The following is a 23,490-nucleotide window of genomic DNA, read 5'->3' as shown; positions in this document are numbered from 1 at the left end:
CCATACACTATAGTGGGCCCCATTAGGCACATAACATAACCAAACAATTTTTGTTCTCAACTACAAATCCACATAAACCAGATTCGTATGAACCAGATCCAAAATCAGAATCTGACTCCTTAGAAACCCTCAACCAAACGCGGCCTGGTGTCTTGAAAGGCATTTCTGGAAGCTGAAAGGACTTGTGTCTAGAGTTGAGTGTCCCACCAACTGCCATTTAGAGTATCTTAAAGGTTATTTTCAGGAAGAAAAAAAATGTGCTCGGAATTATGCATACGTAGCTGCTCTCTAGGTATTAGCATCTTTCCTTGTATTTTTAAATTATCCCATGTATTGGCATGTAGACTAACATAGTTTTAAATTTTTAAGATACATAATATTTAAATATATCCACAAAATTTTCCCATTAGGGTAAATTTTGAGTCCCATTAGAATCTAAGATCCAATATATTGACAAGATTAATAAATAAATCATATTTAAATTAAAATGCATTTTGTTTTTGGGTGAAGTTATAAGATAAAAGTGGAGAACTCTCGGTGTCTTGGATTTTATTTCAAGCTTCAGCTAGCTCCACCCATTGTCAACAATGAGAAAGACAACATTTAATTAAAGTGCCCATCAAGACATCAACCCTAGCTAGGAAGGTCTTGGTGCAATATCCATAAATTATTTTTTAAGTTATAATGATATCTATAGCCATCCGTGCCCACAACTAATACAACACTGACAACTTTGATTAAATTAGTCATCGTTAGGTTGAGGAATTACATTATTCTCTCTCTTTTCGGCTAATTCCTAGATATTAGTTCTTTTGGTGGGTGGAACCCATCATATACATTACCTATAGAAAAAGAGGGTGGGGGGAAATTGTCTTCATATTTTAATTAGGGCACTTTCCTGCATTTTTTCATTGTCTCATTTTTGTTGGCCTCTCCACATATAGTGACAAAGTTACTGATTAATTGTTGTTTTTTTCCTACCCTTGACCTCCTATGTCAATTGTCTGCTTCCAATCTTAATGTTACACTCTATAAAAACAAAATAATTAAGAGTTTCATTGGTCAAGAATGAGTTATTGTATTTAAGAGAAAGAAAAAGTCTTGAGCTCCATCTGATTGCAAGGGGAAAGAGAGAGAGAAAATCAAATCAAAATTAAAATGAAAGTTTTGTAATCATTATTTGAGCATGAATTCTAAAATATTTTTACAACAAAATTTCTTGAATAAAAAAAAAAAAAATTCCATTCAAAAAGTATGATTACCATGTTTAGTAAGAGTTTAATGTAACTACACAATTATGATTATAAAAAAATATTTTATGTTTTAAATTGATTTTACTTCTTTTCTTTTCCCTTTACTTGCAATATCAATCGCAACAGATTGAATAGACATCAAATAATCGGTAATGGAATCAGAACCTCACTGAAGCCGAAAGAGATGATCCTTTAGATCAAGACACGAGTGCGAGATGATGGGGTGATAATATCAACCAAGCTTCATGTAAAGTTGAAGCACTGACAAAATGAGAGATAGTATACTCCGAGAGAGAAGAGATGATCCAACTCAATATGAGATGATCTTGACGATCCCACAGAGCAGTGGCTTGAGCAACACTAGCAGCAGCAAAAGGATCGAGCGACTATGACAGTTGCGAAAAGGAGTCGTCAACATAGCCGAGGAGATTATAACCTCTAAGCAAAGGGATGAGCTAAGCACGCCAGAGCATGTGGTTAGAGGAGGTAAGCTTGAGAGACAACTGAGGGGAGATATTACCAGCAACTAATGAAGAAACCAGGGCATGATTTGAAACAAAGCTTGACTTCGAAGGTGACAATGCCATTAAAGTTGCAGAAAAATGCTCGTTGAGCACTGATACCATGAATGAGAATGATTTCATTCATATTGAAGAACGATGAGACGATGAGTTACACATTTATAAATACAGGTGGCAAAAAAGGAACTTAACCACTTAACAAACCCACATGAATAGTTACAATATGGGGTGGGGTGGTCATTTCGCCACCCATGTGTATGGGTGTAGGGGGTGCGACCAAGCAGTTTTCTTTTTCCCAAATGAAAAAATACAAAATGCAACACAAGTAATAAAACTGGAAACCTTGTGGAAAACACTCCCTTTTTGTAGATCTATAATAATTTATGGGAGAGACTTCCCAGAGCAAGTTGGGTAACCTACATCTCTACACACAGAATTTTTTTTGTTACTTTTTTTTCTTTCCTTGGAAGAATTAAATTTTTTTTTTTGGTAGAATAGAAGAATTAATTATTAAAAGGGGGAAAATTATTCTCTGAATCGTCAAGGCATCTACATTTTTTTTTTGATAATATCAAGGCATCTACATCCCCTTATAGATAATAATTAAATCCTTTTTTTAGATAGAGATAAAGCAAATAAAAAATTCATTGTGAGAGGACAACTCCATTATTTGAAACCTTGACGGCTCAAAGATACTCAAGGCGTAGGCTACACCTCTTCTTCAAAAAATCTTTTTCCATTCTTTATTGAGTCCGATCTACCCTGAGCCACTTTTTACTAGGGCTGCAACAGGGTTGGGTTGGGCCAGGCCTTAGAAAACCCCAGCCCAACTATGAGTCCTCTTAGTTGGGCCAAGGCCTGACCCAACCTTGACTCAAGGCCAGAAAAATCTAACCCTGACCCACCCTCAAGGTCGGGCTGGGCTAACCCTGATTGACCCCAACCATAGGGGTGGGGGAAGGGAGATGCATGAGCTGGCCAGGCTGGGAAGAAGAAGAAGAAGAAGAAGCATAGAGAAGAAAAAAGAGGAAGAAAAAGACAAGCCAGGCCGAGCTCAGCCCGAGGCCTCAACCCTGACCCAGCCCGACCTTGACTCATGGTCGAAAATTCCCAACCCTGACCCGCCCTCAAGGCCAAGGTATCTCAACCCGGGTCCTGTTCGGGCTCAAGGTGGGCTCGAACCGTCAGGGCCAAACTTGAACTCCTACTTCTTACTCCTGCAGGGGATTTGTGGGAGACCTCCTTCCCCGAGGATCTTATCTCAATTGTAAAGCAGTTTTTTACTTGTTTTGGCTTAATATATTTCCTAATTCCCGCTATGGGATATTTGAACCCTTAAAAAAAAATAAAAAAATAAAAAAATAAAAAAATAAAAAAATAAAAAAATAAAAAAATAAAAAAACTCTGAGTCATATTTAAAGGTTATAATTTTAAAACATTGAAGTAAACTTTGGGAGTTTTGAATCTTCCAATGGATGATAATTGTTTTGCCTGGTTATTGTTACAGTTGTTGCTACTTGCTACCCGTTGACAACAAAAGATCTGGTCAACAAGAAGAGAGAAAGATTTTCATCAAAAAAAATGAAAAATAAAAACCAAGAAAAAAGAAAGAAAATAAAAACATCCTATACCTCTCACTTTTGTTTATGTGGTTTATTAATGTGTTTGTGGTTAATAAAAGTTGCACAACTCTCTACTTTTGATGACCTTGACAATTACAATCTTACCAGAAAAAAAAAAGAAAAAAAAAAAGGAGCACAATTCCATTAAATATATAAGACGTCTCTCTTTCTATAGAATCATTTCACCCAAAAGACAAGCCAAGCCAGCATGGTTTTAGTGCACGAGCATTGGATCAGATATCGAGTCACTTGTAAAAAGAAACGATATCAATATTGCATCGACATGGATCGATCATATCGGATAAATTTATCTCTAATTTTGTTTTCAAAATTGATTTTTAACAATTGTATTCCTTGTTCCAACCATGTCACTGATATGATATCGGTACAATATCGACATCAATGATTAACAAAACAGGTATATCAGGCGATACTGACATGAAGCCAGCGATGGTGTTAATCAATGATGACTGATGAGCATGAATGAAACTGGGAGTGCAACCAGGTGGGCTCGGGTGAATTGGATTAAGGTGTAACGGGTCCAAATCCATGCTAAACATTCTCGGGTCCTATTTATTATAATTGGATGGTCCACCAGGACAGCACCATTACTTGTATGCTAGCTTCATCATCATCTGTCACACGGTTAGTCAAATGTAGAACCCAAAGATTTGATGAGACGTGGAAGCAACTTTCCTTGACTTATGTGTTTGGTTTAAATTCAATTTTGAAAATTTTTAACGAGAAATATAGTTTGGAATTGCCATATTTATATTTCGGTAAATTAAAAAAAAATTGGCAACGTAATATCAAAAAAAGGTAAAGAAAAGTGATGATAAATGTTTCCTGTGTTAGGAAATAATCCAATATCAATAAAAAATTAAAAAAATTCAAATAATTTCATATGCTAGTTGGGTTTTTTGATCTATTAATAAATTATACATTTAAGTTATACAATTTGATATTATATTTCATATTTTATGTGGCTGTCAATGTTAAGGATATAAGTGACGAGTCTGTACATGACAATAAATAATATCTGAGATTACCAAAACCCTTTTACAAATATTTGTAAGGGAAGAGGCTCTCCGCCTTATAGCGTGGCCCTTCTGTTAGTGATTACGGAAGCATCAATAGAGATAAGATTTTTGTATTTCATGAGAATGTATTGGTCATGTCGTCCTTAGTTGTGTCTGGGTGTGGAAGCCCTGCTTTGAGGTAGTGTTCTTTTACCTATGTATAAACCATTAAAAAACCCAGAATTGGGATTTGGATCACTATCGGCCAGGTTCGGTAAGAACCAACTCAAATATGTCGGAAGTGCTAACCCTAGTTTTTTATCGAGGGATCGATCGAGGTGGATAGGCCAGAATCGGGTTGCCCTTAATCGATTTCGATCCGACCGTTTCAATCCCCATTTTTTGAAACCCTGGGTTGAATCGACCTATTGGCATTTCATTTCTAGGGTTAAGATCGATTCCAGCTGAGTCCGATTCAGAATCTTTGGAGGCCTTGGCTGCCAATTCCGAAATTGCTACCCTCAACTCCTAAAGGTAGACCATTAGCTCACCTTTGATTAATAGCTTTAAATCATGGTAGCCGTTGCTAACCGCTTTTCAGTATTCCCATGCTTGTTCTCAAACTCAACTTCCTCTGTAGGCGGATTTCCTTTTCTCTACCATCCAGGTTCGGCTTTCATTCCTCATCAACGTCAATACAATCAAACTACCTGAACCGCCAGCTCGATCTCTTCCTCTCCAACCCAATCCCGGATTTGGAGTCTCTTCTTCAAACTCACGCTTTCATCTACACAAGTGGTCATTCCAACAACATCTTCTTTGCAGCAAAGCTCATTTATCTGTATTCCTCCTTTAATAAACCTTGTTTTGGCGCTCAGGTTTTTGAATCAATCCATCCCAAAGATACCTTCCTCTGGAACTCCATCATCAAATCCTACTTTTCCAATGGAGAGTACTCACAAGCCCTTAAGCTCTATGGCCAGATGGTTGTCTCGGATGCCGCTCCAAACCATTTCACCATCCCAATGGCTGTTGCTGCTTGCGCCGAACTTGACTCCGTCCCACGCGGCAAGAACATACATGGCCTCACGTTAAAGCTCGGCCTCTTTGCCGGTAATCCTGCTGCCGGATCTTCTTTCGTTTATATGTATTCGAAGTGCGGTGAAATGGTAGATGCCTCTCTGATGTTCGATGAAATGCCGCTTAGAGACGTAGTTGGTTGGACTGCTCTTGTTATTGGTTATGTGCAGAACGATGATTGTGAGAAGGGTTTGTTTCGCCTTAAAGAGATGCTCATGATTGGCGAAGATGGGGTGAAACCCAATTGGAGAACAATTGAAGGTGGCTTACAAGCTTGTGGGAAGTTGGGTGCCTTGTTAGAAGGTAGATGCTTACATTGTTATGCTCTGAAAACAGGAATTGTGTCTTCCCAAGTCGTCGAGTCAACATTGTTGTGTATGTATTCCAAATGTGGGGCCAATGAAGAAGCTTTTCTTGCATTCTCAGAGGTCCCTGATAAAGATCTTATTTCCTGGACTGCGATTATTAGTGCATATGCAAAAAGAGGGAATATTTCTGAATGCGTGGATTTGTTCTGGGAAATGCAGGCTGCAGATATTGATCCCGATGGAATTGTTATCAGTAGTATGCTTTCAGGTTTTGGGAATTCCATGAAGATACATGCAGGAAAGGCCTTTCATGGACTTATTGTGAAAAGAAATTTTGAATTGGACCATATGATTAATCATTCCCTGCTGTCAATGTACTGTAAGTTTGGGTGTGTATATACTGCAGAAAGGCTCTTCGCCATGGTGTGTCAGCAGGACTCAGAATCCTGGAACTGGATGGTTTTTGGGTATAATAGAATGGAGTTGACTTCGAAGTGCTTAGAACTGTTTAGAGAAATGCAACATCTAGGTTTCAGATCTAATTTAAACAGTCTGGTTTCCGTGATTTCTTCATGTTCAAAATTAGGAGCAACACTTCTAGGCCGGTCTGTGCATTGTTATGTGATTAAAGTTCATATTGATGAAGATGTTTCAATTGCAAGTTCACTTGTGGATATGTATGGCAAGTTCAGAAACCTAAATACTGCACAGAACATATTTTGTAGAACTTCTAGAGATATTATCACTTGGAATACACTGATCTCAGCTTATACTCGTAATGGACATTCTAGTGAGGCTGTAGCCCTGTTTGATATGATGATTTTTGAAGACCTGAAACCCAATTTGGCAACCTTGGTGACAGTTCTTTCGGCTTGTGCTCATCTAGGAGCTCTGGAGCATGGAGAAAGGGTGCACGGTTACATCAAAGAAAGAGGATTCGAATGCGATCTCTGTCTTTGTACTGCATTAGTTGACATGTATGCAAAATGTGGGCAACTGGCAATATCAAGAGAGGTTTTCAATGCTATGACTGAAAGGGATGTTATATCATGGAATGTTATCATCTCCGGTTATGGAATTCATGGGGAAGCTAAGTCTGCAATCGAGATCTTCCAGCAAATGGAGGAATCAGGTGTTGAGCCAAATGAACTTACCTTTCTTGCTGTTCTCTCAGCCTGTGCTCATGCAGGCCTGGTTGAAGAAGGGAAGTATATATTTGGTAGGATGAGGGATTGTGGTGTGCTTCCCACTTTAAAACACTATGCGTGTATTGTGGATCTTCTTGGCCGGTCAGGAAATCTCTGTGAAGCTGAATCCATAGTTCTGTCAATGCCTATTCTTCCTGATGGGGGTGTGTGGGGAGCTCTTCTTAGTGCTTGTATAATTCATAATAATTTGGAGATGGGAGAGCGGATAGCCAAGAGGGCTATTGAGTTGGACCCTGAAAATGATGGTTACTATATTCTGATCTCCAACATGTATAATTCTACTGGGAGGTGGGAGGATGCGGAGAGGGTGAGAGAGATGATGAAAAGTAGGGGTGTGAGGAAGAGAGCTGGCTGGAGTGCAATGTAACTCTATAAAGTTATTTATTCCATTTATTTTATTGTTTAATGCTGGTAAAATATTTTTAAAGGGAGAAGGGATATTTATTCTATTTGATTTCACCCAGTGTAAGTGTTCATGTTAGAATTTTTTAATGTGTTGAAAATTTATATGATTCAAAATATAATTTTTGTTTTTAAAAGATCCTGTTCAGCACCCTGCCCAGCCCTAGACAGAGTGAGGAGTGAAAAGACCGCCTCACCTCTGCTCGGGCAAGGTGCTCAGGCAGGGGTGAGGTAGTCTTTTCACTCCTCACTCTGTCCTGCGCTGCATGTGCAGCCCGGGCAGAGTGCTGGACAGGAGCCAAGTCCGCTCATTTCTCCAACAGTTTTCAAGACAATTCTCAACTTTTATTTTCTCTCCTGAAGAGGCTTATTATGCGATTGCACGTCTACTGGAGGAGCATGCAGGGCTGTTTTATCTTGGGGGCCGATTCACATATATACTCGGTTGCATCATATGGGCATCTATGGTCTTGAGGATAATTATCAATGGTATAACTCAGCCTCACCATTTCTTTGAATTCTTAATTTTCAGGTTCATGATGCCATTTATGGTGTTCTTATTTATCGACATTCTCTGCGGGTTGTCTGTGGTACAGATAAGTTTTCCTCCCCCTTATCTATTTTTTGGAATGTTTCCAATAGTTCATTTTCCATATAAAGCATGAGATTGCTCCAACTTTTGAAAACCAAATGAGAGGCGCTTATGATGTCCAAGGACAGGTTTTGGAATCTTGTAACTTGTTTTCTTAAAGCTGGTTTTTTTTTAAATCTTGTCTTTAAATACACTTATACCCGAGACAGACTTGGTCCAATGAGGTCAATCAGCCTTTCTAAACTCTTTAATTTTGGATCTGAAGTGAAGAACAAAGGAACTAAAATGAAAATAAAAAATAATAAGTAATCTAACAATTTCTAACTATACAATTTTTTGAATCCCAATACACACTTAAATATCTTGCTTGTATGATTTTGTTTTGTGACCCTTGTATTGCAATTTTGCTTCTTAAATAAATAATGCTTGAGAAGTGGTTCTTCTTGTCAGTTTTTGAGTTGCCAAAGTTAGATACTTCTCAAAATCAACTTGAAACAACTTCTTTTGCACTGCTCCATTAGGATAAGGGATAAACCTAAACTAGTATTCGTATTTTTGGAAACTTTATTCAACAACTAACCAGAAGGTGATGGAGTTCTGATTTGGCCCAACTGTTAAGAATGGCTGTATTGTATCAAGGGTATATATATGTGTAAATATCTCTTTGTATTATTTTCTTATTTTTTGTCATTTGTATAAGGCCAAGTGCCAAGGTGTAATTTACTATTCTTTTCAATATAAGCATATTAGTCTCTAGGTTAGAGACATAACACTAGAACACCAAAACCGTGGCTGCTCTCTTCTCTTTCTTCTCTTCTCCTTCTTCAACCTAAAATCTATCTGGCTGAACCGGTCTAATTTACAGAACTTGCTTAGTTGCTTATGCTAATTTTAAGCTTTAATGATTAAGAAGCAAAATAATACCAAATGAGTTAGGGGTTACACCACAATACACTGTTAACCTAAAACTAATCTGTTTATTGAATAAATTAGTCTACTCCAACCAAGCCAATCAAATTAATCCAAACCTGCTAACTTGTTGTGTGCGGTGGGTATTCTGGAAGTGTCATCCTTAACTTTAACTTTTGGAGTTGTCATAGTAACCATAAATTCTATATACCAATTTAAAATAATCAAAACATTTCACCCCTTGTAAAAAAATATTGATGAGAGGAATCTTTCGTGCATGAATCTCTTTTTTTTTAATATATATGTAACTATAAATGTAATCGTCTTAGGCCTGATTTGGTATAATTTCTATTTCAATTTCAAGGGTGATTCCTATTTTGAAAATTATTTGATTTAATTTTTGTACTTTATTTTAGTGAAATAGAAATTCTGAAATAGTTGAGGAGTTGTTTTAGAATTTCTATTTCTGATTTCACTCTTGCTCTTTAATAAGCACATGCATGGTTAATTTGATGGGTAAAGTAGTAATTTCGTGTTAAAAATAAAACACCACCCTTCTTTTCCTAATGGTTTCACTGCCACCGCCATCGTCGCCGCCACTGCCACCGCAATCGCCACTACCCCACCACCACCCTTCCAAAGAAATATAGAGAATCTATTCTCAAAAATTGAACTAGAAAATAGATTTTTTTTTTAATTCTTGAAAATTTTTATTTTGATACAACCATAACAATTTCAATTTTTTGACCAAAAATCTATTTGTTGACACTTTCTTGAAATCAATCTGAAATTAAAATAGAATGTGCCAGCCTTTTCCCATAATGTAAATTCATATAAGCTGTCGTAGGGAAATTTTAAAAGTATGAATATAAATTAAGCAAATCCTTTCTCTTTGAAGTTTGAATACTACCCACAGTGCGTGCTTCTCATATGAGCTAGCTATTGTTAATGATAAAACGTATTTCTTGCTAAGTGATGTAAGACCTTCATATCCTTCAATAGAGAGCAGAAATTAAGAAAGATATACTGGACTCGGACTTGCAGAGAAAGAAATTAAGATAAATATATATATATATATATATAATGGGAAAAAAAAAGACTATTTCTAGCTGCTTCATATATTCATGGCATCGGTCTAAATAAATTAAGAAGGAAGATGATTCAGATGGCGACGGATTTGCAGAAAGCAGTAGTAGTTAATTTTCATCCGATCCTTAACCCTAGTGAATTAAGAACTTGATTGCAGCACCTACGAAATCTTGTTCTAGTAATAACTAACAATTGAATGAAAAGAGATTTAAAGTCCTCAAAGACATTGAACACAACTTCGATCATTCATGTACCACACACAATGAAAAAAATTTCCTGTACTCAGACTAATACCCTTTAAAATTATATATAGAATCACACACAATTGAAAATAGTCAACAAATAAAAAGCCACACAAAGGGTCAGCTCAGTTGGCAAAAGACCAACTCCTCAAATAAGAGGTCATGAGTTCAAACCACCTTGGGGCCTATCCCCATCCCCTAATTTCCCCTCCCCCATTATACAAGCTCTTAATAAAAATAAAAAAAAAAACCCACACAAATTGCAGAATAAATTAAAATTTAAGGCAGACACAATAAAAACATACCAAGCATACACGAAAGAAAACGGTAAACCAGCCGCTTAAACTAAACACAAATTCTGCAGCTCGATCTTGGACTAGAATTCACATCTCAAGCTCCCATCATCAATTCCGCTGTTATTACGCTGAAGCTATAGACATCACATTTTTCAATCACCCTCATTGTGTAAGCAAGCTCTACAAGATAAGTAAGACAAATGAAATTAATAAAAAATAAAATAGAAAGGAAAAGGGTCTCTCACACTTACAATGTGGCAATTTAATAGTCATGTGGAGCAATAATTTGGCAATTTGATAGTTGGATAATTAGGAATTTTTTGACTTGTCCACATGCAAATTTAGCAATTAATTTAAACTATATGGACCACCATGACAACATCTATGGCTTATTTTTGTGTGTATGTGTGTGTGTATGTGAGAGAGAGAGAGAGAGAGAGAGAGAGAGAGAGAACCTGGTGCAAAATATCCATATGTTCCTGCAAGATCCGTCCAATGGGATGGATCGGGTTTTAGAAGTCTACTGATGCCGAAATTTGAGACATGAGGTTCGAAGTCTAAATCCAACAAAATGTTTTTGCTCGATATGTCTCGATGATAGTTCTCCCGGATGCTTTCCCATCATCAATTCCGCTGTTATTACGCTGAAGCTATAGACATCACATTTTTCAATCACCCTCATTGTGTAAGCAAGCTCTACAAGATAAGTAAGACAAATGAAATTAATAAAAAATAAAATAGAAAGGAAAAGGGTCTCTCACACGTACAATGTGGCAATTTAATAGTCATGTGGAGCAATAATTTGGCAATTTGATAGTTGGATAATTAGGAATTTTTTGACTTGTCCACATGCAAATTTAGCAATTAATTTAAACTATATGGACCACCATGACAACATCTATGGCTTATTTTTGTGTGTATGTGTGTGTGTATGAGAGAGAGAGAGAGAGAGAGAGAGAGAGAGAGAGAGAGAGAAGAGAGAACTGGTGCAAAATATCCATATGTTCCTGCAAGATCCGTCCAATGGGATGGATCGGGTTTTAGAAGTCTACTGATGCCGAAATTTGAGACATGAGGTTCGAAGTCTAAATCCAACAAAATGTTTTTGCTCGAAATGTCTCGATGAATTATTGGGGGTGAGCAGTCATGGTGCAAGTAAGCTAGGGCCTGGGCTACACCTTTAACAATATTAATCCTTTTAGTCCAATCCAATTCTATCGCTTCTTCATCAATGCTTAGGATCTTGGCCAAACTTCCTCTCTCCACATATTCATAAACCAGAAATGAGTGCCTCACGTGTGAACAGAAACCATACAACTGGACGATGTTTTGATGTCACACTTCTGTCATCATAAGAATTTCGTTTTTGAAAGTTTCTAGATCAGAAATCTCGCCTTCATCTGAAGAAGAGGTGAACTTCTTGACAGCTACCAGTTGACCTGATGACAACTCTGCTTTATAAACACTTCCATGTCTTCCCATGCCAATGCAATATTTGGGGTCAAACTGCTCAGTTGCTTCAATGATATCTTGGTATGCTATCCTCCCATCATAGTTCCATATTGCAAACAGATCTCTTCATTGTTGGTTTGCAATTGGGTCCTCTACTATGCATCTCATCCTTCGGCGAAAGAATGAAAAGATACCAAAAAATGCAAATAGAAGAAACAACAAAATTGCTAAGATAGATATGATAAGAATCACGACTTTGTGGCTATGCTTTGGGGTTTGCTTTTTGGTTGATGGAGAAATGCAAGGTTGCAAACCTGTGACATTGCCGCAGAAACCTTTATTGTGAATGAAGGATTCCATTGGAGCATTTCGAAAGGCTCGATTATCCGGTAGAGGACCCTCTAACTCATTGTAAGATACATCAATGGTTACCAAACTGAGCATTTCAGAGAAAGTAGATGGAATGGAACCCGATAGGTTGTTATGAGAGAGATTCAAATTTGTTAGCTTGTTCAAGCTTCCAAACTGCGGAGGGATCTCTCCTGTGAACAGGTTACCACTAAGGTCTAGTAGAATCTGTAGGGAAACCAAATTACCAATTTCAACCGGAATGCTTCCATTGAATCTATTGTTGCTTAAATTCAAGTAAAGAAGATACGTGCATTTCCCTAGTTGTTTTGGAACCGAACCCCTTAGATTGTTCATTGAGAGGTCAAGACGCTCGATTTTGGAGAACAATCCCACATCCTCAGGTACGGTGCCAGAAAGTTGGTTATCGTTCAACTTTAATATTAGCAAAGAGCTAAGTTTCCCCATTTCTCTTGGAACTTGGCCTACCAGGAAATTTGAAGAAAGCTCAAGTCCTTGCAGTTGAGTTGAGTCTCCAAGCTCAGGTGGTATTCGACCAGAAATCTTGTTTCCTGTCATTTTTAGGTTTGTCAATTGTAGACACTTTCCCCAATTCCGTGAAATCTCACCATACAATTGATTGTAGCTCAGATCGATGAAAGTTAAATTCGGGTACACACCAAAGACTTCTGATATGTTTCCCGTGAGGTGGTTCTTGTCAATCCGGAATCTCATTAGGTTGGTGCAGTTTCTCATGCTTTTTGGAATCGGGCCTATGAAATGGTTATTACTTCCAGAGAAAAAAATAAGTGATGCACTATTAATGCATATATGTTGTGGTAAATACCCGTTAAAATGATTATTTGCAAGCTGCAAGTCTTGCAATTTGCTTAAATTGCTGATTTCCTGAGGTACTTGACCAGACAATTGGTTTTGAAGAAGGTTGATACGAACTAGATTGGTCAAATTTCCAAAAGAAGCAGGGATAGAACCTGTCAAAAGGTTATCGGACAATTGTAGCATCTGAAGATTGGTCAGGTTTCCAAAAGAAGCAGGGATAGAACCTGTCAAGAGGTTATCAGACGATTGTAGGCTCTGAAGATTGGTCAGGTTTCCAAAAGAAGCAGGAATTGAACCACTGAGACTATTTTTGGACAAATAAAGTCGAGTAAGAGATCTCAAGTTTCCAATTTCTTGAGGGATAGAACCTGTGAGATAGTTGTTCATCAGTTGTAGGTCATAGAGATTGGTCAGGTTTCCGATTTCCAGAGGAATGGAACTAGAGAGTGAATTTGAATAGAAGTACATGAAGTTTAGCTTGCTCAAATTTCCAAAAGAAATAGGTATTGAACCTGTCATATTGATCATAGACAATCAAGCTGAGAAAGAAAATTCAACCTCCCAAATTCAGATGGAATGGATCTAGATATCTGATTCTCGAACAACCACAAATAAGAGAGATTGTTCAAGTTGCCCAGAGTGGTTGGGAGGGAACCTGTTAGAAGATTATCACTCACCATCAAGCTATTCATTTTTGTCAGGTTTCCAATCTCCATGGGAATCGATCCAACCATTTGGTTAGAGGATATATACATCCCAACAAGATTCTTCAAGCCTCCAATGGTGGTAGGGATGGAACCATTGATTAGGAAGTTAAATGACAGATCCAGCACAGTGAGGCTACTAAGGTTACCAATTTCTAGGGGAATGGGACCAGAAAGTTGATTTGTTCCAAGATGTAGGAATGTCAGTTTGTTTAGAGTGGCCAAGGAAACAGGAACTGAACCGGTGAAATTGTTTTTGTAGAGATTGAGGTAGATGAGTTGGGAAAGGTTGGCAATGGTGGGAGGGAGGGTACCAAAAAGTGAATTGTTTTGGAGATCAAGACGGAGGAGGTCAGGGAAGGATGAGAAGTTGAAGTCATGGAGCGTACCTTGCAAATCCATACTCGAGAGGTTTATTATGGTGATGACTCCTCCAGCGGCTGCTGCCTCGTCATTGCAAGTAATTCCCTCCCACTTCCATGGGTTGCTGCTGTTGCTTCCATTTGCTGCCATCACCGTCCATGAAGGGAGTAGTAGTAGTTGGGAATTGTTATGGTCACGGTTATTATGACGATAAAGACTGGCCTTCCATTCAAGGAGAGCCTCCATTGCTTCTTGTTGAAAAGCATAATTGGAAGGGGAAGGAGCAGTATTGGAAACTCTGAATGAAGAAGAAGAAGAAGAAGCAATGGAGGTGGCCAACAGGATGAGGAGGACCAAGAAGAAGAGGAGGAGCTGGCAGAGTATTTTCTCTTTTCCAAAGGGAGCAAACATGGTTTTGGGCCTTTTGGCTTGCAACTTAACAATACACAATTACCGATTTGCTGGTTGTTGTTTGGTTGGGTTCCAATTTATGAGCTGAGCAGCCCGGATCCTTCCTTTTAAAACGGAGGCCGGAGAGAGAAAGAGAAAGAAAAATGTTTTTAATGGGCTCCACTCCTCCATATGCAGATTGACCAATGAGAGTTTATTAGTCTACAAATGTTAAGTGTTCCACACGGATTCAGATCTTTTACGGCGCAGCTGTCCTAGCGGTCTGAGTGGCGCAGACACAGCCGCACATGCAATGATCATCTTTCCCCTGCCCAAATGCCTTGTCTGAGCGGGGGTAAGGCGATTATTACACGCACAGCTGTGTCTGCACCGCTCAGGTTGCTAAGGTAGCTACACCGTAGAAGATCGATCTGGATCCGTTCCACACTCTTGGATCGACAGTAGTCTAATTGATTCTACCCAAAAAAAAAAAAAAACACAAGTGGTCTAGCTAATTGCCTAATTGTCGTAGATGATGATGATGATCTGCATGTAGTCCAACAACTAACACGGATGAGATGCATGGAGCCTTGAGAATATACATAGATGTCATGGAAGATTTCGTTTTGACCCCAAATCTGCCCTAGCTTAATTGACGGTATCAACCACATTTCCTCTTCGCTCAAGACTCTATAGAAAGTGACTGAGTCTTCCCCCTTCCCCCACTCTATGCGGCTCTTAGAGTCTACATGCGTCCATTAAGGCTGATGATGATATAAGAAGTCCCTGTAAACACGGCCCTGATTGACATATTCAATCCGAAATCAAGGCTAAGCGAGTCCATTAATTAGGACTTCAATATGACCTTCGAAATAGACTTAGTGAATTTTTATATCTTCAAGTGGGATGCATTGTCCTGTGCACCTTTGAAGTGTGCATTGGATTTAATTCATCGAATAAGATTGATTTTGGCTGGTTTTTACTAGAGATAGGTCCACCGCCATGTTAATCAAATGACTATTGATTGGGTGGGGGAGAGTGGACCTTTATCCCTTGAGGTTCGTTGACCGGTACGGTTGTATTATTCCTCTCATTTGGGGGGCTGGAATGACGATCTACCCCACTCGGGCAGTGTGTTCGGGTAGGCTAAGGGATAGGTCGTCATTTCAGCCCCCCCTCCTATGAGAGGAACCGCACAACCGTATCGATCAACGGAACCTCAGAGGTTAAAAATTCGGGGGAGAGTCCCTTTCTCCCTATAAAGTCCGTGGGAAGAGGAAATTAATGTGGTTGATCTATCATCACCTGCCCTTTTTGGACCATGATTTGAGGAATAGTTATCAGATTAATCGAATAAGCTGATTCGTATCAATATCGATGGAGTAGTTTTTAACCAATACGATACCGATATAGGGATATTGATAAAAGGTAAAAACGTAAATAAAACTGGTTTTTTTTATTTTTTTATTTTATATATTAAAGGTGGCCCATAAAAGGACCTACCCCATTATAGTCTCAATGACAACAAAAAAGTAAGCCCTCAATGTGGCTTAAAATTGCCTTGATTTTAGAAAAGGAGGCAGGAACTTTGGATGCCATTACAAGGACTAGTCCCCTTAGCATCGTAGTGGTATTGTTGTGTGGGTGGTGGAACATGGTGGACCATATAGTTTAAATTAAGTGCTACATTTTCATATGGACAGACTAGAGAATGTGAGACATTGTAGGTGTGAGAAGTCGTTTTTTATTCTATTTTGATTTTTATTAATTTTATTTATTTTACTTTACTTATCTTGCCGAGCTTGCCTACACAATGAAGGTAACTGAAAAAAGTGATGTCTATAGCTTTGGTACAGTAACATTGGAATTGATTATGGAAAAGCATCCAGGAGAACTCCTCTCTAGTTTACCATCGTTATCCTATTCAGTGTTGCCATTTATTGAGCAAAACATATTGTTGAAAGATATGGTTGACGAGTGCATCTCACCTCCCATAAATTAAGTTGTTGAGAAATTGGTTTCGATTATGAAATTGGCATTTTCATATTTGCATGAAAATCCACAATCTCGGTCAAGCATGCAACAAGTATCTCAAGATCTATAAATTTGCAGCATTTCCTAAAGTAACTCTAACAAATAACTTTGGGACAACCATAGAATCTTGAGATGTGAATTTAGTCCAAGATGATAGTTTGTTTGTAATGTATCTTATACACATTATTGTAAAAATCCCTATTATGTAGAATTTGTGTTTATTGCGTGTGAGGACTATAATTTTCCGCTCATTTCTTGTTCATTCAATTTTTATTCCTGAATTATGGTGCACTAAAATCATATATGAACCTACATTTAATTCTCAATTTCAATGATATGCTCCCTTTTATACACAGTTGTTCCAATGAATACCTAACGAAATGCCCGTACATGATAGGTAATGTAGTCAGTTTCTACCCCCACCCCACCCCACCCCACCCCACCCCAAAAAATAAAAGATGTAGTTGATGTCAGCCACAAAATTCCTCATCCGGCTTTTCAATTGGATTCTCCTTCCATCTAGGCTATGTTTGGTTGTCAAGAAACGATAAGAAAAGAAAAAAAAACATAATAAAACAAAATCCGGATGACATAATGATTGATTTGTGTGTCTATCTTTCTTCATAAATTAAAAAAATTAAATTTTCTTTTATTTTCTTTACAACCAAACATAGCCTGGAGTTTAAAATGACGACTTAGTTTTCTCTATACGTATGCTCAGCAGTCAATGAATATTTTTTCCATGGTTATTTAGAGGGCATTCCTAGAAGTAGGGGTGTCAAAAAAACCTGGCCAGCTCAAGCCCGCCCAAACCCGCCTTGAGGCCAGATAGGGCTGCGTCGAGTTGAGTTTGATATTTGCATGACCTTGGCAAGGCCAGGCCGGGCTTGGGTTGAAACCTTGACCTTGGCAGGGCCAGCCCGACCCTGTATTAAATAATATACAAGAAATAGAAGATGTGCTTTGGTGCAACGGTCAAGTTTGGTCTATTTGTCACCAATTGGTCATGGATTCGAGTATTGAAACTGCTTCTTTGCAAAAAGAAAAACTCAATTTTTTATAGCTTGGGCTGTGATTGGGCTTTGTTAGTACCACAACTCAATGGGCCATATTCAGGGTCAATCAAAGCCAGGCCGGGCTTGAGAAAACCCTATCAAGATCGGACTAGGTTGAGGGTATGCTTGGCCCTGGCAGGGTTGGGCTGGGCTTGGGTTTAGGTTAAGTCTCCTAGGGTTGGGCTAAGGTTTAGGACAAATCCGGCCCAGCCCGGCCCATTGACACCTCTACCTAGAAGGGAAAAAAACAAAGCATGTGTTGAGCACTAACTAAGCATCGCATTCTCACCGGTTCAAATGTCGAAAAACAGTCCATCTGATCATGACCTACCATGCTACCAGTGTTGGAAGCCAAAAATCCCTTTTTAATTTTTGTTAAACCCCATTTTAATTAGATTAAATGTTAATCACAATGCACTCCCACATCCCCCTAAAAAAAAATCGTTATATAGGTTCATCCAATTGTTATGGAGAGTTAGGGGTGTCAATTTTTAATTCCGAACTGGTTGGTTTGATCAAAATCGACTGGTTCAACTTGAACAAACCAAACTTTTGTTGGTTTGGTTTCAATTTGGGGTTTTATGAATCGGTAGAAACCAGACCAGGCGACCAAATGAATGGATTGAACCAATATAAAACCCAGACCTAAACGGATTAAAAAAAATCCTTATTTCAGCAATTTTTAGAATCGAAACTGATTTTTGGCTTAATATTTTGGTCTTGGTTTGATCTATTACCATCTTGAAACCTGTTCAATACTATCAAAACCAGACCAAACTGACCGATTCAACCAATTGACACCCACCTATGGATCGAAAATGCCAAATTTTAAAAGAGGAAAAAAAAAGTGTTGCGGGAAGTGGTCATCCATGCGTTCCTTCTCGTAACAACAAATCTAAGAAGTTCTCTTCTTTATTCTATTTTCCTTTATTCTGGTGGGATGCTGAACATTACCGTTCATTTGTGTCCATCAATTGATAAGGTTTTTTTTTTTTTTAGTATCAATTGATAAGGTTGGTATAGCATTTTTGGTACCTTTCTCAACACTTCCGCTGAAAGTCCACCTAGAAAAGCCAGGACTTGGGCTAGGTTTTTCAGCTCACTAGCTGGGCTAAGGTTGTGAAGTTTATATTTTCGTGTCCAGGCTCTAAAGTCCGACCTGATCAGGTCAAATTAGGGTTGAGGCCTCAGTATGAGCCTATGCCGGCTTTGAATATACAATTATATAAAATGAGCCATTAATTAAGTATCATGAGAAATATTTTATATTAGATTTAACAGTAAATAGATTAAATTAGGTTATGTAACTTATTAACATATAACTTGAGACACATTACAGAATTAATTTTAGGGTATACACAAACCCGAAATGAGACAAACAGTAGCAGCTAGGGTTAATCAGGGTCAACTTGACCCACACCAGCCCAACCACGGAATTTCAGGGCCGGGCCTTGGTTGAGCTAAGGGATCTAGGTTTGGCTGGGGGCAAGTCGGGCTCAATTGCACCTCTACTTTTGAAGTACCCTGCCCGTACTGCACATGCAGCGAGCAGGGGTAAGATGGTTTTTTCACATCTCATTATGTCTGGCGTTGCACGTACAGTTCGGGCAGGGTGCTGCAACAAAGCCGGGATTAAAAAAAAACCGAAAAAATATTTCTGAGGCTCTCATTGGTTCCCTTCTCTAACTACCAGGAAGAAACCCCCCACCCGTCGGCTCAACAACTCTCAAGGAAAGTAGATTACAGAAAAAATTAATCGCTGGCTTTTTCTGGAAGACAAGAATCCAAACTGTAAATTCTTTTGGTCTATCACTCAATTAATCGTTCTCTCTCTATCATTTGAAATATCCCACACAAAAGGGCGAGACATTCCATGTATTTGCAGCAAACTCCGATTCTCTAATCCCAATTCCCAAGAGGGTTTTTCATTGTTTCCCAATTTTCCTTAACATTATTTATCTCAGACCATCGGATTCCATGCCGAAGAAGAGAAGGGCTGTTGTTTTAATCCATGATTCAATCTTGGGTTCCTCTCTGTAGTCGTATTGATTGTTTTGATTCATTCTCCATCTTAATGGCGAAGTGTTTCAGCTTCACCGCTTCAAGGGACTGGTGTTACCGCTACACCTTCGCAAACGCCGGCCTCAGATCGGCCACAACGGACCTGGGCGATGGCACGATGATGCACTGTTGGGTACCCAAAACCCATAAACAGAAGAAACCAACTCTGCTGCTCGTCCATGGCTTCGGAGCCAACGCAATGTGGCAATGGAGCGATCTCCTCCGACCCTTTATCACCCGCTTCAACATCTACGTTCCAGACCTTCTTTTCTTCGGCGATTCGTTCACAACTCGCCCCGAACGCACCGAGTCGTTCCAGGCGCAGTGCATGATGAAGCTTATGGAAGCGCACGGGGTGTCCAAATTAAGCCTTGTCGGGATCAGCTACGGTGGGTTCGTTGCGTACAGCATGGCTGCTCAGTTCCCGGAGGCCGTGGAGCGGGTGGTGCTTTGTTGTGCAGGGGTGTGCTTGGAGGAGAAGGACTTGAAGGAGGGTCTGTTTGTGGTTTCAAGCTTAGAGGAAGCCGCCAGCGTTTTGATGCCTCAGACACCAGAAAAGTTGAGGGAGCTGGTTCGCTTGTCTTTCGTCAAACCTGCCAAGACCATGCCCTCTTGCTTCCTTCGCGATTTCATCGATGTGGGTACCCTGCTAATGACCTTCTTTAATCTCATCTGCAATTCATAAATGTCTGAAATTGGTTTTTTTTTCTTCTTCTTCTACTAATGATAATGGTTGATCTGATGTTATTGTTTGCAGGTTATGTGTACAGAATATGTTGAAGAGAAGACACAATTGATTCAGGCCATACTCAAAGATAGGAAACTTTCTGATCTTCCAAAGATCACTCAGGTCTTACTCCCTAATACTACTTCTTTTGATTTTTCTCTATAAATATTCTATTGAGCTTCTGATTAAATGGTTTATTAATGGGTGTAGCCAACACTAATAGTATGGGGAGAGCAAGATCAGATATTCCCACTGGAATTGGGGCGCAGACTGAAAAGGTAATGAGGTTAATCTACAAGTAGTTTCTGTTTTTTTTTTGTAGATTTGATTTGCTACTTTCTCTTACCATTAGATCAATTTTACTGTTGAAATGATTTTATTGAGAAATGTTGTTTGTGTAGTCACATAGGGGAGAATGCTAAACTAGAAGTGATAAAGAATGCTGGGCATGCTGTGAATATGGAGAAGCCTAAGGAGTTCTACAAGCACTTGAAATCTTTCCTTGTTGATTCTCTTCATCCTCCCCCTCCTCCTCCTCAGCTTAATGGAAACAAGGTGGACTAAAGTCTTTAGATGGAGAGATGTTAGAGCTCCCTAGCAAAGCAAGGTCTGTTTCCCAATCTGGTTTAAATGTCTATATATGCAATGCAGAGGAAGTCATAGGGACAATGCTGCACCTATCTCTTGGAGCAATTTCAATGTCAATTGCAGTAGGTGTTGCTCTTGCATATGAAGGCATAAGAAGGGGACTATGAAGATAGCCATGAAGTGGGAGGTTTTCCATTCTAAAATATAAATTTAGGAGTGGAATATCAAAGGTTGCAGTTCTTGAAAACCCCTATATCAAAACTTGAACTCCTATAATTAGGAGAGGAACAAGGGAGGCATATGATGAAAACTTATTAAGAATTAAGAGTTACTATTTAATGTTATGAAAATCAATCCTTGGTATTTATACATTCTGCTCTGTTTCTTCCATGACTATGTATGGAAAATTAATATAAGATAAGAAATAACTGTGACCATTTAATTTAATTTTGCTGTTCCTCACTTGTGAGTTGTGACATTCCTTGACCTTTGTTAGCATTGAAGTGTCCAATCCAAAGCTATAAATGTTTAGGTGTTGAGGCCCAAATGATATATGAAATCATCATAATCATATAATTAATATAAAACGTTTGTAGTTGCTCTGCACACCATGGATTGTACATGACAATTGACAATGATATTTTATTAACTATTTATTTTGCATGTCGTCAACGATCATGAGAGTAAGGGATTTTTTTTTTATTAAATGTTTATTTTACTTGCTAAAGATCATTAGTACAAGGGATTCATAATGGGATTGGGCTCCTCTCCACTGAATGGAGAGCCCAATGAGGCATCCGATGGCTAGACTGTGCCGCACACATCTCGACGCATATCTAGTCAGTCGTTGGGATATGTGTGGTACAGCCCAGCCATTAGATGCCTCATTGGGCACTCATTGGGCGATGCCTTTCAAGGAGAGGAGCCGGATCCTTCATAAAGAGACATAGTGGGTGATACATCATAAAATCGGCACCCAATAGAAGGAAGATACGTGTGTCCTCTCGGGAGAGAGGTTAGAGAGAAAGAGGCGTGGGCACTCGGCCAGGTCGCTCCAGGAAAGACGAGGTGGGGAAAAGGCCAACCTAGTATAGATGGCAACCTAATCCCAACAGAGGCCCGACCATGCTACGATAACAAATTCGGACAAAACGACAAAATCATACCTCGAAAATGAAGCAGGATAGCCCTAATGGCCCTAAATTGAAGTGCCAATCCAGCCTGGTGAAGCGTGACAAAACAGAGACTCATCCCTAACCCTAGAAGGACTCCTAGTCTCCTAAACTCACGCTAAAGGGACTCCCTTTCGGACTTGGATCTTGTGCAGTTGTGGCGGGAGCTGCACTGTGCAGCTCGAGAACCACCCCAAATACAGGGGGGAGGTGGTCATTTCACATGTGGGGCCCAGGTGGGACCCACCTATAAAATGACCACCTTACCCCTATTTTTGTTGTCGTTTAGCAGTGCTGCACAGGTGCAGCTCCCACCATGGCTGCATAAGATCTTTTTCCCTCCCTTTCCTATCAAGTCACGTCACCGCCTGCAGAACTCTCCCAATCGCCTATAAATAACCAGGTAACCTCCTTCCATGATCATCCGAATTCAATCACTATTATCTGTTGCTAGAGAGTTCTGACTTAGGCATCGAAGCGACTAAACCGGATCGGCGCAGTCCTCTATTGCTGTTTTCTTCTTTATAGGAACGGCATGCTCCACCCTGGTTCTTGACGCAACAGTGGGTTTTCTTTTTTCCTTTTTTTTTTTTGGCCCCATTAGTTTCAATTAAAAAATCCATTAGAATGGATGAGAATCAGCCAAAACCTTAGAAATTGTTATATGAAACAAGAAGCAAAGATTGTCACGGATCTTTGATTTTTTTAAGAGTGTTTTTTTATTTAGAAGTCTCATACCTCTAACTATAAGATATAAGTTTTATTATTTTCTATTATTTCCTTACTAAATAAGCAAAAAATAATTAAAAAATTAAAGATCGAAGAGCATTCATGCTCAATTCCAATAGGTTAAGGGAATCGACATTATTATGCATTAAGGTCAGTTATTTTCAAATCGAATTGACTGATTTTCACTGATTTTGATTCGATTCTTGAAAACACAAATAGGTTCTTAAAGTAGTTCACCTGTTTCAAAACATTTAAAAAAGGGAAGTATCTGAATGACACCTTATAAGTGTATTTAGAACTTGATACCTTTTAATTGCCTCGTCTTATTTTCACAAGTTTTTTAAGATAGAAATATAAAAATGCTTTTAAAAATAATTTGAAAGAAACATCACATTGTGCCATTATCACAAGGTGTTATTATCATACACATTTTCTAAGTACACATGAAATGACACTATTACCATCATTAGAAAAAGTTGTATATAA

The 23,490-nt window shown here is 38.8% G+C and overlaps 3 protein-coding genes across 3 annotated transcripts; 2 read left to right on the top strand and 1 right to left on the bottom strand.

Moving 5' to 3' along the window:
• The first annotated feature begins 4,950 nt into the window (after positions 1–4,950).
• Positions 4,951–8,219, top strand: LOC122669792 (pentatricopeptide repeat-containing protein At4g39952, mitochondrial). The gene is made up of 2 exons (XM_043866643.1): positions 4,951–7,422; positions 7,819–8,219. Exon 1 carries the CDS (start codon positions 5,024–5,026, stop codon positions 7,376–7,378), a length of 2,355 nt encoding a protein of 784 aa, XP_043722578.1. The 5' UTR covers positions 4,951–5,023; the 3' UTR covers positions 7,379–7,422; positions 7,819–8,219.
• Positions 8,220–11,647: 3,428 nt separating this feature from the next.
• On the bottom strand, positions 11,648–14,659 carry LOC122667318 (probable leucine-rich repeat receptor-like protein kinase At1g35710). The gene is made up of 2 exons (XM_043863576.1): positions 13,837–14,659; positions 11,648–13,693 (listed from the first exon to the last, which is right to left on the bottom strand). The coding sequence occupies exons 1-2, from the start codon at positions 14,657–14,659 to the stop codon at positions 12,120–12,122; spliced, it is 2,397 nt and encodes a 798-aa protein (XP_043719511.1). The 3' UTR covers positions 11,648–12,119.
• Positions 14,660–19,598: 4,939 nt separating this feature from the next.
• LOC122669794 (monoacylglycerol lipase abhd6-A-like) lies at positions 19,599–21,260 on the top strand. Its single transcript, XM_043866647.1, has 4 exons — positions 19,599–20,425; positions 20,546–20,638; positions 20,726–20,793; positions 20,917–21,260. The coding sequence occupies exons 1-4, from the start codon at positions 19,739–19,741 to the stop codon at positions 21,077–21,079; spliced, it is 1,011 nt and encodes a 336-aa protein (XP_043722582.1). The 5' UTR covers positions 19,599–19,738; the 3' UTR covers positions 21,080–21,260.
• The last annotated feature ends 2,230 nt before the right edge of the window (positions 21,261–23,490 follow it).

Source organism: Telopea speciosissima, chromosome 7 (assembly GCF_018873765.1).
Source record: "Telopea speciosissima isolate NSW1024214 ecotype Mountain lineage chromosome 7, Tspe_v1, whole genome shotgun sequence".
In the NCBI taxonomy this organism is placed as follows: domain Eukaryota; kingdom Viridiplantae; phylum Streptophyta; class Magnoliopsida; order Proteales; family Proteaceae; genus Telopea; species Telopea speciosissima.
This window is presented reverse-complemented; position numbering and strand designations above follow the sequence as displayed.